Source organism: Haematobia irritans, chromosome 2 (assembly GCF_050003625.1).
Source record: "Haematobia irritans isolate KBUSLIRL chromosome 2, ASM5000362v1, whole genome shotgun sequence".
NCBI lineage: Eukaryota > Metazoa > Arthropoda > Insecta > Diptera > Muscidae > Haematobia > Haematobia irritans.
In genome coordinates this window covers 105,983,805-105,998,577 of record NC_134398.1, presented here as the reverse complement: position 1 = coordinate 105,998,577, position 14,773 = coordinate 105,983,805, and the positions used below count along the sequence as shown (strand labels likewise).

Genomic DNA, 14,773 nt, shown 5'->3' with positions numbered 1-14,773 from the left:
ATTGTTTTGCTATAGAAAATTTTGCCAAAATTATTTTCCTAAAGAAAATATTGCCAAAATTTTAGTTATAAAGAAAATTTTGATAAAACTATAGCAAATTTTGGTGAAATTTTATTTCTGTAACTAATTTTGACAAAATTTTATTTCTATGGATGACAGTCTTTAATAGAAGTTTCTACGCAATCCATGGTGGAGGGTACATAAGATTCGGCCTGGCCGAACTTACGGCCGTATATACTTGTTTTTTTATTTTGGAAAAGATTTTTGTCAAAATTAGAAACTTTTGTCATTTTTTTTATACCCACCACCATAGAATGGTGACGGGGGTATAATAAGTTTGTCATTCCGTTTGTAACACATCGAAATATCGATTTCCGACTATATAAAGTATATATATTCTTGATCAGGGAGAAATTCTAAGACGATATAAGCATGTCCGTCTGTCCGTCTGTCTGTTGTAATCACGCTACAGTCTTCAATAATGAAGCAATCGTGCTGAAATTTGAAATCTTTTGTCTGCAGGCAGGTCAAGTTCGTAGATGGGCTATATCGGTCCAGGTTTTGTTATAGTCCCCATATAAACCGACCTCCAAACCGTAGTTTCTATGAGCCTGGAGGTATTTTAGGACCATAAAGAGGTGTGCTAAAAATGGTGAGTATCGGTCCATGTTTTGGTATAGCCCCATATAGACCGATCTCCCGATTTTACTGCTTGGGCTTCTAAAATCTGTAATTTTTATCCAACTTGCCTGAAATTTTAAATCTAAAGGTGTTTAAAGACCATAAAAAGGTGTGCTAGAAATGGTGAGTATCGGTCCATGGTTTGGTATAGCCCTCATATAGACCGATCTCCCGATTTTACTTCTTGGGCTTATAAAAACCGTAGTTTTTGTCAAATTTGCCTGAAATTGAAATTCTAGAAGTATTTTAGAACCATTAAGGGGTGCGCCAAAAATGGTGAGTATAGGTCCATGTTTTGGTATAGCCCCATATAGACCGATCTCCCGATTTTAATTCTTGGGCTTCTAAAATCCGTAGTTTTTATCCAATTTGCCTGAAATTTAAAATCTAGAGGTGTTTTAGGACCGAAAAGAGGTGTGCTAAAAATGGTAGCATCGGTTCATGTTTTGGTATAGCTCCCGTATATACCGATCTCCCGATTTTACTTCTTTGGCTTATAGAAACCGTAGTTTTTATCCAATTTGCACGAAATTTGAAATCTAGAATTATTTTACGAGGTGCGCCTAAAATGGTGGGAATCGGTCAATGTTTTAGTATAGCATCCATGTAGACCGATCTTTCGATTTTACTTTTTGGGTTTGTAGAAATCGTAGTTATTGTCTAATTTGCCTGAAATTGAAAATCTGGAGGTTTTGTAGGACTATAAATAGGTGTGCAAGAAATGATTTCATTGTTTGGGGTTCTAGAAACCCTAGTTTTTATCCAATTAGCCTGAAATTTTAAATCGAGAAGTATTTTAGGACCATAAAGAGGTGTGCTAAAAATGGTGAGTATCGGTCCATGTTTTAGTATAGCCCCCATAAAACCGATCTCCCGACTTAACTTCTTGGGTTTCTAGAAACCATAGTTTTTGTCCGATTTGCGATAAATTGGAATGCCATAATATTGGTATTTTAGACACACAAAAACGTGAATCAGATTTAGGTTTTAGCGGTCCATTTTGTAAGGCCTCCATATAGACCGATTTCACTTCCTGAGGGTATAGAAGGCGCACTGATCAAAAAAATTGTTTGAAACTGAAAAAAATATTCAGATTTTAATTCTCGTAATCATCTAAATAATGCAGGTGGAAATCTAAAGATTTGCAAATCAAGGCGTTATTTCATCAGTTTCTTGCACACTTACAATAGATGTTAATGATTCCTTTAAAACTCAAACAAAAATGGTTCTTATAAATCCCGAATATGATATAGTCTTCATAGGTAAAATCTTTCAATTTATCTTCGGCAAGTGTACTAGTTGAACTGCTCTGCGTGGGAGAATATCTGTCATCAAACCCCTGAAATTTCAAAGGAAACTATAATATTTGATTCATGGTGGTGGGTATTTAAGATTCGGTCAGGCCGAACTTACTGCTGTATATACTTGTTTTATAGAAAGTTTTGTAATGTTTTTGATTTTGCAAAGGATTTTTGTCCAAATGCTGCTTCAGTAGAAACTTTTGTCAATACTTTGTCGAAATTTTGTTTTGTAAAAAATTTCTAAATTTTTTTTCTTTTGATTAAGCTACTCGTATAGCTTAAATCAAAATAACAATAATGATTGCCCATATTTTTCTTGTATAGAAAATTATGTTAAAAATTACCTTTTTTAAGAAAGTTTTGTAAGAAATTTATTTCTGTAAAACATGTTATTTCTTTAGAAAACTTTGTTTTTTTTTTTCTTTCCAATATATTGTCAAAATTTTATTTCCTCAGAACATGTTGAAAAATTTTATTCTTTTAGAAAATTTCAAAATTTTATTTCCGTAGAAATTTTGCGAAACTTTTATTTATATAGAAAATAACTAAAATGTTGTTTCTACAGTTGTTTTGTTAAAATTTTATTTCTTTAGAAAATTATGTCGAACGTTTATTTCTAAGAAAACATGCATTGCAAAAACAGTGAGCTCACCAGGAAGAAAATTTTGGGTTAATTTTAGTAAATTTTGAATATTTGTTGAAAATTTTAACTAAAAAGTATTACAAACGTTTGAATCACGCCGATGGCATAAAAATAGGTAAATATTTTTCACTTGTTAAAGAAAATTTTGTAGTTTGAAGGAAAAACATAGAGTTCAAAATTGCAAGAATGTATTTAGTGACAACGAAGTTCGAGGTGGATGCATTTTTTGGTAAAATTTACTAATTTAAAGAAATTTTGAACTATTTGGTGGAAGACACGAATTTAGTTAATCGTAATGCTTCATTTATGTATATTTTTTTCCTTGGTGTTAGTTAATTTAACTAACGTACATTGATTTCTTAGAAAATGATGTTAAAATTTTGTTTCTAAGAAGAGTTTGGCAAATTGCATTTCTTTAGAAAATTTTGTAAAAATTTATTTCTGCGTGCGTCTATCCAACCATCTTGCAGTCTATAGGGCTTTGCCCAAATAAATTTGACAAACATTCTTTTCCTCTACTGGTTAAGCTACACTTGTAGTTTAGTCAATGCATGGTTTTAAGCTGAAATAAAAAAAAACAACAACAAAATTTGTTTCTTTAGAAAATTATGTCACAGTTTTTTTCTTTTCTTAGAAAACTTCGCCAAAATATTATTCATTTAGCAAGTTTTTAATGAAATTAAATATTGAAACAAGTTCTACAGAAAAAATCTATTAGAAATTTTTCTATTGGAAAAAAACAAATTGTTGACATAAGAATACAATTTTTACTTTTTTAAATGTTTAACAAGAAAAAAGTGTTTTAAGGACGAAAAAATAAAAAGAGTCTACACAAGCATCCTTTGACAAAACTTTCTATAAAAACAAAATTTTTAATAGATATAATATTTTGACTAAATAATTTATGGAAATAAAATTTTAACAAAATTTTCTACAGCAATAAGAATTTGACATAATCTTCTATAAAAAATTGACAACATTTTCTACAAAAAAAAATGTTGACAAAAATTTTACAACAGTTTCTATAAAAGGAAGACTTTGATAAAAAGTTTCTAGAAAGAAATTTGACAACCTTTGGATTGAAAAAACATTTTTTATGAAATTTATAAAACTAACATTTTAAAAAACTTTGTTTCTACACAAAAGTTTGTGAAAATACTTTTCCATAAACTTTTTCATGGAATTAAAAATATATAAAATTTTCTCCAATCTAACATTTTGTCAAAATTTTGTTCTTATAGAAAATTGTTATTTTATAAAAAGCTTTGTTTTTTAAGAAAAAGAAAAAGAAAAAAAATTTTGTCAAAGTTCCTTTTCAATAGATTTTTTTTTTCAAAATTTTGTTTCTATAAAATATTTTGTTCTATAGAATATTTTGTCACAAATGTTAAAACAGAAGGTTTCATATTTTTAAGGACAAGTTGACATTGATTCAACGGTATAAAATTCCATTGTTAAGTTTATCGTCTTTTGCACAAGACAACAACTTATATCATTGTTTGCCACAAAATACTCGTTTGAAAAACATTTTTGTTTTGTTTACGACAATATTTTTTCAGTGTAATATTGAAAATTTTGTCAGTTCTTTATTTCATTCGAAAATGTTGTCAATTTATAAAATCATTTTATTATTTTCAAAAAACATAGCATGATTTTAAAAATCAAAGGCTAATAAGGAATCGACAAATAGTTTCAATTTAACTATCATAGATATAATCAATTAAATAAAATCTAAAAGCATATAATCTCTAGGTGCAACAGGATTTGAACCTGGACTTCAGGACTCCCACTCCACTGCGCTACATACTGAGCTACATAAGCACTGATGCCTAATTGCTGTTAACACGTACAATACATATGCTATATTTGCATCATTTAACTTAACAACTAGAAAAACAAATCATGGAAAACTAGCGGGAATATCGCAAAACTAGCATCTCATTCTAGTGTTGCCAAGTGAAAGTACACATACAATTTAGTTACCTTATCGCTGTAGACAAAATGACTTTTTGAAGACACTTTTTCAAAATACATCAATAAATAGCTGTAAACACACTACGTTATAAAAAGATCTAAAAACAATAAGAGAATGTCTAGCGACAACATGTAGTATGTCTAAACTGATTTTTTATAGAAATACCTTTTAAATTTGTGGAAAAGTTATGTTTTTATAAATAATTTTTTTTTTCTGTAGAAAATTTTGTTGCTGTAAGAAATCTTGTCAACTTTTTGTGTATTACAATTTTTGTATAGAAAAAAAATGGCAAATCATTACATAGAAACAAAATTTTAATACAATCAAAATTTTATATAAAACCAAATTTTTTATACAAAAATTTCTCCAACAAAAATATTTTAAATTAACAAAATTTTTTAAAAAGTATTTCTAAAAAAATCAATTTTGACACACATGGATAGGAAAGAGTTTATAAAGTGTCCGTTACGCTATCGCTCGACACTCTTGTTTTGTTAGATCAGTTTATAATGCAGTATGTTAACATCTTACATCATATTTTGAAAAACGTTAAAAAAAACCTTCATTTTGCATATAGCGAAAAGGTAACTTAGTTTTATATGTATTTTCATTTGGTAACACTGGAAGGTGACTCTATATTTGCAATTTATTATGTTACTTTTATTTATTTGTTGTTCTGTTTCTAACGCTAACTGGTGCAAATACAGCACACGTGCAATACGTATTAATGTCATCCAGCAAAAAGAGCGTCTATAGCTCAGTATGTAGCGCATTGGAATGAAAGCCCTGAAGTGCGGGTTCAAATTCTATTGCACCCTGAAACTACATATTTATAGTTTTTATTTAATTTTCCGAAAAATAATTTTATTAATTCGTTTTCAAAATATAAATGTGCGAATGACAAATAAAATATCCTTTTGAATGAATTGTAATAATAGTGTTTTGCATAAGGCCAATCTTTTAAAGAAGCAATTGAAATGATCATTGTATGAATCAGACTGTAGATGACTTGTTTAACTTAGTAAAGCTTGGAACCAGTAGTAATATTTTATGCCTACTAATAGATGTCGCCTCACATCTTACAAGTTTATTTTTAATACAGGAGAGGTGGCAACAATACCAAAAAAATTGAAATATAAAAGTTGTTATAAATATTATAAAACAGGGTTATAAATTGTTAAACAGTAAGTAAATAAGTATAAATGTAACAGAGTAATAAATCAAAAATGCAATCTCAAAATTTTCAAAAACAGTCCCTGAACTATACGATAGACTGAAGTCCCCAAAGTATGCGGTTTATATACGATTTTTTTGAGGACCGTCCCCAAAGTATGCAAATGTCCCCGAAATATACAATATATCGGAAAAAAGTCCCCAAAATATATGGTACGCATATATATATATATATATATATATATATATATATATATATATATATATATATATATATATATATATATATATATATATATATATATATATATATATATATATATATATATATATATATATATATATATATATATATATATATATATATATATATATATATATATATATATATATATATATATATATATATATATATATATATATATATATATATATATATATATATATATATATATATACATATATATATATATATATATATATATATATATATATATATATATATATATATATATATATATATATATATATATATATATATATATATATATATATATATATATATATATATATATATATATATATATATATATATATATATATATATATACACAGATATATAGATTTCTATACTGATGGCTCCTAATCACTGTAGTGTTTTTCAGGCTGAAATATATGCAATAAGAGAGGTGGTGAATTGGCTGAGAAGTAATGTTCCAACAAATATTGGCATTAATATATACTCAGACAGTCAACCTGCAATACAATCCTTGGACTCTGTGTTCCTTAACTCGAAAACGGCCATAGACTGCCACAAATCTCTCAACGAGATGGCTGAGCAGTATATTATTTACCTAATATGGGTGCCTGGCCATAGGAACATACCGGGGAACTGCGAAGCAGATGAGTTAGCAAGGCTAGGAACTACCTTACATATTCCAGGGGAACTAGAATCTGTTGGTATGCCTCTGGCCACCTGCAAGCTATTACTGCGTGAGAAGGCTGTTACGATGGCCAATATTCGATGGGAAAATTGCAAGGGTTGTAACGACACCAAGCAAATATGGCCCCATTTAAACTTAAACCCCACACAAGATATGCTAGTGTTCTCAAGGCGTCAGATAGCACTCCCAATATCTGCTATAACGGGTCGCTGCCTGATAGGCGACTTTGCAAAACCTATAGGTGCGAAGTATAATGACTATTGTATAAGCTGTCATGATGTGGAGGAAAATGTATCAATTAAACATCTCTTGCAGATATTTATAAATTTAATATTTTTGTGTAAGGAGTAAGCGAATTTTAGGATCATATAGCTTTAGATTACTGGCGGACGTGGAAGACGTTAACTTAAGCAGTTTTGTAACATACACAGAGATTAGTAAAAAAAAAATATATATATATATATATATATATATATATATATATATATATATATATATATATATATATATATATATATATATATATATATATATATATATATATATATATATATATATATATATATATATATATATATATATATATATATATATATATATATATATATATATATATATATATATATATATATATATATATATATATATATATATATATATATATATTTTATATATTTTATATATATATATATATATATATATATATATATATATATATATATATATTTTATATATTTTATATATATATATATATATATATATATATATATATATATATATATATATATATATATTATTTTCGCGAACAAAAAGTTTTTTTTGTTAATTAATATCAATGTAACTTTTTTTTCGATCGATACATATAAAATTCCCATAAGTTTAGATTGTACATATGTCTGTTGAAAATAGGATTTCCTTATAGTTCATGAATTGTCTTTAATAATAATGAAAATGTTTATGGAGTAGAAATCTTTATGAGTATTTCTTTTCAAAAGGATTGTAGGATAAGGATGGATTAAATTGCTTTCTATTTAGCTTTATTTTTGGGGTTCTATAAAAATGTATTCGCTGGTAGAACCATAGGTAGGGTGGGTAATGAGGCGACGGATTCTCACAACATCCAGAGAATCAATAAAAACCTATTGATGGATATTTTTGCTCAATTAAACTGAATATCACAGGAATCTCGGTATTGTTAATTTGTTTTTGTAATTCCTGATGATCCGGTCCATTTAGTTTACTTGTAGTTTTCAGATACCACAAATATATAGGAGTCTATAAAATTTCGCTAATGTCGTACATATGTCGGACTTGTTAAGGAGAGGACACGAACCTCCCCACTCGACAGTTTGCTAGCCCAATCAATGGCTCCTATCGTCCTTTTCCTAACATTGTTTTACATGAGATTGTTGCCTTCATAAAGGACCTGTCTGGACATATTTTTACTAATCTCTGTGTATGTTACAAAACTGCTTAAGTTAACGTCTTCCACGTCCGCCAGTAATCTAAAGCTATATGATCCTAAAATTCGCTTACTCCTTACACAAAAATATAAAATTTATAAATATCTGCAAGAGGTGTTTAATTGATACATTTTCCTCCACATCATGACAGCTTATACAATAGTCATTATACTTCGCACCTATAGGTTTTGCAAAGTCGCCTATCAGGCAGCGACCCGTTATAGCAGATATTGGGAGTGCTATCTGACGCCTTGAGAACACTAGCATATCTTGTGTGGGGTTTAAGTTTAAATGGGGCCATATTTGCTTGGTGTCGTTACAACCCTTGCAATTTTCCCATCGAATATTGGCCATCGTAACAGCCTTCTCACGCAGTAATAGCTTGCAGGTGGCCAGAGGCATACCAACAGATTCTAGTTCCCCTGGAATATGTAAGGTAGTTCCTAGCCTTGCTAACTCATCTGCTTCGCAGTTCCCCGGTATGTTCCTATGGCCAGGCACCCATATTAGGTAAATAATATACTGCTCAGCCATCTCGTTGAGAGATTTGTGGCAGTCTATGGCCGTTTTCGAGTTAAGGAACACAGAATCCAAGGATTGTATTGCAGGTTGACTGTCTGAGTATATATTAATGCCAATATTTGTTGGAACATTACTTCTCAGCCAATTCACCACCTCTCTTATTGCATATATTTCAGCCTGAAAAACACTACAGTGATTAGGAGCCATCAGTATAGAAATCTATATATCTGTGTACACCACGCCTCACTGTTGGGAATTAGAGTTTCAAACTTTTTGTCGAAAAGGGTGTAATCCACTACGTTAGGCACATCTGGCATTACTGTGACCGTACATTTTTTCCGACCACAACGATAGCTCGCGCAACCGCACAGCCGCTGACTGTTTGGCCAAAATGTCTAAAGGCAATAGATGCAGCATGACATTAAGGGAGTCTGTTCCTGTCTTACTAAATGCGCCTGAGATACATAAGCACGCCATACGCTGAAACTTTATCTAAACCAGTCGGTTTCTGAAGTGCCGGCCACCAGACTTTCTCGCCCTTTCTTCAATCTTAAGCCTAAAATTCAGCTTCCTGTCCAAAATAACGTCAAGGTATTTTGCACACTCGCCAAATGGAATTTCAATACCCTAAGGGAATGGGCTTAACCGTGGGATTTTTACGATCTTTACAGTACATGACCAGTTCTGTCTTTGCTGGATTTACCCCAAGATCATTATCTTTCGCCCATTTCTCAGTCATCCGGAGAGCTCTCTGTATAATATCTCTGATTGTGGATGGGAATTTTCCCCTGACTGATAGCGCCACATCATCTGCGTATGCCACCACTTTTATCCTTTCTTTTTCTAGGGAAACCAGAAGGTTGTTTATAGCAATATTACAAAGAAGAGGTGATAGAACTCCTCTGTTCACATACCTTTGTATGTTTGCTTGTCCTAGTGTGGGTGAAATACGTCTCTATTAGATTGTGTATTCTTTGACAGATAGTGAGATAAGGACAATTATACTTTTTTGGAACCATGTTCACTGAGCCAACATGGTTGCAGGTGAAAATGTTAAATGGTCGCCGCAAAAATAGCTCCTATCATAGGATATCATTGACCATTTAATCCTAACTAGTGGCAAGAAGTTGTGCAGAAGTAATCAAACGGCATGGCTGTAGTATCAACTATTAACATTTATCGCTAAAAGTTACAAAAACTTTAAATACATATTGTTAAATATGAACATGTGAAAACTCTTATTTTTAAATAATTTTATAGATTATCTAAAAGTCACGAAATTCTCGTGACACGATTTCACACGTGATTCACGTGAGTCGTGAACAAAATCGAAAGCAAGTCTCGTGAATGTGCGTGAATGGGACTAAAATAAATATGTCGTGCGTGAGCGTGCGTGAGAAATAAAATCGGTTCGTGAATGTGCGTGAATAAAATTTCTGCGTAGTCACGCTCACAAAAAATCAAGATTTAATTCATACTCGTATGTTAAATGAGATTAATTTAGCTCTCGAACTATATTCTATTTTTGAAGTTTGTTACCTTTGCTGATTTCCGTTTGGAAAATGTCGTGAGGCTCGAGAATTTGTCGTGAATCACGAGAATTGTCGTGAATCGTGCGTGAACGTGCGTGAACGTGAGTCCTTAAAAGTAGTTCGTGCGTGAGCGTGCGTGAGTACTGGTTTTTATTTTTAGAAGCGAAATTTTAAATTGCTCCAATTCTATGTCTTTCAATTTCAGCTCATTTCTAGTTGCGTTGTGTCTTTCTATTTGTAAATGGTGCCTTTTCATTTCCATCATCTGTTCTTTTTTAAAGAAATTAGATCGTCTAATTTCTTGTCCATTGCGTCCAATTTGGTATCAATACTCCTCAAACATTCTTCTTTTGATTCCCTCAATATTCTTATTTCGCTGGATATCGTTTTAAAATTTTTTGCCTCTTGGTCCATTATAGAATCAACATCGCTTAACTTTCTCCTTTTGTTGTTAGAAGTGGTTACCTCTTTGGCCTGTGTTGATTGGGGGCCGTTAGGGACCGTACATCTCTGCTCCAGTATTTCTGTTACGGCATCTTGCATGTATTCATCATTGGAACTTGCAGTTGACGTTGATGGCTTCTCATTTTCTTTTCCACTTCCTCCGAATACTTTTGCACTTTTTATACCATCAACAGCTACATATAAACCACATAGAACTGCTACGCCTTCCTCCAATGATGACAAAATATATTTGTTAACTTGTCCTCCTCCAGTTTTGCGACATTCTGCCTTGTTGTGGGCTAATTTAGATTTTATATGCCGTCTCCAGTCGGTCCAGGTCTGCAAAAATAAGTTAAAAATTAAATGGCAATTGAAACAATTTTAGAGTCTACTCACTTTTCTCCACTCCGGTATACTTTTAGTACTTGGCCACAGGCATTCAGTTTCTCGGCCAGATCCGACCACAATTTGTCCTGGGTCAGTTTTTCTTTTTTGGAATAGCCCATGGCTATATCTGGATTTGATTCCATGAAATCTATTAAGATTTCGTCGTGGTAGATGGTTTTTCGAGAAGACCTAAATAAAACATCTTATGATATACAATATTTATATAAAATAACAAAACTTTACTTACATGTTGACCAATTATTTTTTGTTTACTTTTGTAAGAGTTCAGAGCCGAGCCAGAAATTTGAAGAAGTAAGACGATGAACAAAAACATTTAACGCCGTTCGAAAAAAATTTTGAATTTCGCACTACAATTGATTACAAATGCAATTTATGAATTTTCATAAACTTGCAAATTCAAAATTTTCGAATATTTTGTTTTTTTTTATGCTTCTTTCAATATAAAAAACAAATAATATTGTGAAACATAATTTTTTTTCTCCCGACCATGCGTGCTGTCATTAAATATTTACATAAAAAAGTTTATCGGGACAATAAATTCATAATGATACGGTGAATGTGTTAGGTGAAAGTGCTCCTTCATCATTTCTAGCAATTCTATCCCTTGATTAAAATAGTTTTACTCAAGGTCTTCAAAATAGTGGTTTACAACTGTAATTGCATCTTCATTTGAGGTAAAACGCTTGCCAGCAAGGAATATTTTTAGATTTGGGAACAAGTAAAAGTCACTAGGAGCTAAATTAGGAGAATAAGGTGGGTGGTCAAGCAACTCGTACTTTAATTCGTTGATTTTAGCCATTATTAAAACACTCTTGTGTGCTTGTGCGTTGTCTTCCTGAAAAATTATTTTTTTGCGTTGTAAGCCAGGACGTTTTTCTCGAATTTGTACATTTAATTGATCCAACTGTTTGCAATAGTACTCTGAATTTATTGTTTAATATATATATATATATATATATATATATATATATATATATATATATATATATATATATATATATATATATATATATATATATATATATATATATATATATATATATATATATATATATATATATATATATATATATATATATATATATATATATATATATATATATATATATATATATATATATATATTAAACAAGTTTCCGAACCCCCCTCGTATATATATATATATATTAGAGTGACCGCAACTTATAGGTAGCAAAAAAACTCGGAAACTTGTTCGCCTTAACCCCCACAAAACGAATCCCCTTTCTACATATTGGGATAGCCAAAATTTGAGCCAGATTAAACGACGATAACACGTGCCGCTCGTCGCTCTAAATTTGAAAAAAAAAAACGAATTTTTTGGCCACAAAGTTAATAAAAACACGCACGATATCACAAACGATAGCTTATTTTGTCCTTAAAAATTTATGTTATTGTTTTAATTGTTGTAACTCTGAGTTATGTTATGGTTTTAATTGTTGTAACTCTGAACCGAGTTACGCCAGCCTTTGGCTTCGAAAACGCGACCTGGTGCCATACTTCATATATTATGTTATTATGTGATAAATTTTTATTTTTTTAGTATATTTTTGAGTTTAAAGTAGAAATGAAAAGTAGAAAAATTTTTTTTAATATATAAAAATTAGGGATATATTCGATAATATTATATAATTATTCAATTTATTCTAGAGCTTTTGTTAAAGTACTTTTTGAAACGTCGGGATACAATGCTCGGCATTTGCTTACAATTTGCAGGACATATTGCTTTTGTTCTTTATCATTTGTCAGAAGGTCGTTGAAGTCAGTTATTAATTTAATACCACGCTCAGCCATATCATTTACTACTTTTAATGTTTTGATAATTTTCAAACCTTCTTGCAAGTTATTATTTATAGGCCAGGTGTTTGGATTTTGTCTAAGAAAATCTATTTTTATACTAAATCGGTCAAAAAAATTAAACGCTTCTTTGGAAAGTAAATTAATTAATCCTCCATCAAACAACTCTTCTAACTTTTCTTTCCTAACTTTTGTATTTACAACCCTAGCTTCAGATAGCACTCCTGATATCTACTATAACGGGTCGCAGCCATAAGCGTAGGAAGGCCTCTGGGGAGGGGGCTTAGACCCCCCCAGAAAAATTTTAGCCCCCAAGAATTTGAAAACCTATTTACGATTTTCCATTTTTATAAAAAATAAACAAGTCCAGCCAAAAAAGCGTCGCCAAAAAAGTAATGAAAATGATCTTTTTGGATCCGGAAGTGGTGCAGAATTGGCGAAGAAGCGTTGAATTTAACATGGGCTTGTCATAGGACGGAAGTCCTCCATTTCAACAACCGTTGCACTGAATTTGCATCACTTCTTTAGGTGTGATCCGAATTCAATGTTTTGAATGTAAATTAAAAAATTCTGTTATATTTTGTCAAATAAATAATTTTTATAATTTTTAATGGATTCTAATGCTTGTCGGACACGTTTGACCTCAAATATTTTCAAAAATTCACAAGTTTTTCAGAATGGATTTAGAATTTTTTTCGACAAATTTTTAATTATTTGTACCATTCTATGAATTCTTACTTCGTTTTTAAGTTATTTGAAACAAAAAAATTAAAATTTCCCATTAAAAGTATGAAAAAACAAAGTTAAAAAAATCGAATTTAAAGAACTTCCTGAGTAGTTAAAATAAAGAACATCATTGGGAGTACATCTTCTGGAAGTGCTTTTAAAGTTGTGTCTTTGGAAGAACTTCCAAATTTTTTTGCTGGGAAATGTGTGGAACTACTTTTACTTGCTTTATTAGAAATTAATTTTCGAGTTATTTTGATGTCTACTTTTTTTATATTCATTTTTATGAAATAAAACATTAATTGAAATATAAATAAATGAAATATAAATTTTTAGCTAGGGGGGGCTATAGCCCCCCCTAGGAAAATTGTCTAGCTACGGTCGCAGCCTGATAGGCGAATTTGCAAAAACTATAGATGCGAAGTATAATGACTATTGTATAAGCTGTCATGATGTGGAGGAACAGGAATCAATTAAATTAAACAAAAAAAAAAAAAAATAAAAAAAAAAAAAAAAAAAAAAAAACACCTCTTGTGTGAGTGTCCTGCTTTTTATGTAAGACGTAAGCGAATTTTAGGAGCATATAGCTTTAGATTACTGGCGGACCTGGAAAACGTTAACTTAAGCAGTTTGTTAATGTTTTTGGAGCAATCTGGTTGTTTAAACAAAAGTAAATAATAGAGAAGGTTCAGTGGTTAAGACTAGAAGTGCCCATATGTAATAGGTACTTTTTGTTAAATGTGGTATCACAATGGACTGAATAGTTTAAGTGAGCCTGAAATTTAATCGGCCTGCCATTTTAACCTAACCTAGCTTGCTCTGATGGTTCATCTGTGCTACTGAGCAATTTATTAGCCATTAATAACTTTTCATCGTCTGTAATGGTGGGATCAACTCTGTATTCAAATACCATAAATGATTCGAAAATTTTGTGGCTGATACTTCTGCGATGTCGTTCTTCGTCGTCACATTCTTTATAGTCTAATAGTCGTCACATTCTTTATAGTCTAATAGACTACGCAAAATGTCTAAATCTTGCTTTGGCGCTAGATGAGCTTTTGGAGCATTGAACCAAGCTTTACAGTAAAATTTAACTAGAAAAACAGCAATAGCACTTACAAAACTTTCTTCTCCTCTAGACATATT

The 14,773-nt window shown here is 30.7% G+C and overlaps 1 protein-coding gene across 1 annotated transcript in view; it reads right to left on the bottom strand.

Annotated features, from left to right (window-relative positions):
- Nucleotides 1-14,540, bottom strand: part of LOC142224940 (uncharacterized) — a 19,617-nt gene extending 5,077 nt beyond the window's left edge. Inside the window, exons 1-4 of the mRNA XM_075294718.1 lie at nucleotides 14,437-14,540; nucleotides 12,812-12,980; nucleotides 11,075-11,254; nucleotides 10,700-11,017 (exon numbers count right to left, since the gene is read on the bottom strand). Of these exons, the coding sequence (XP_075150833.1) occupies nucleotides 10,700-11,017; nucleotides 11,075-11,254; nucleotides 12,812-12,980; nucleotides 14,437-14,540 (771 nt within the window). The remainder of the gene's footprint in view (nucleotides 1-10,699; nucleotides 11,018-11,074; nucleotides 11,255-12,811; nucleotides 12,981-14,436) is intronic.
- Between the last annotated feature and the right edge of the window lie 233 nt (nucleotides 14,541-14,773).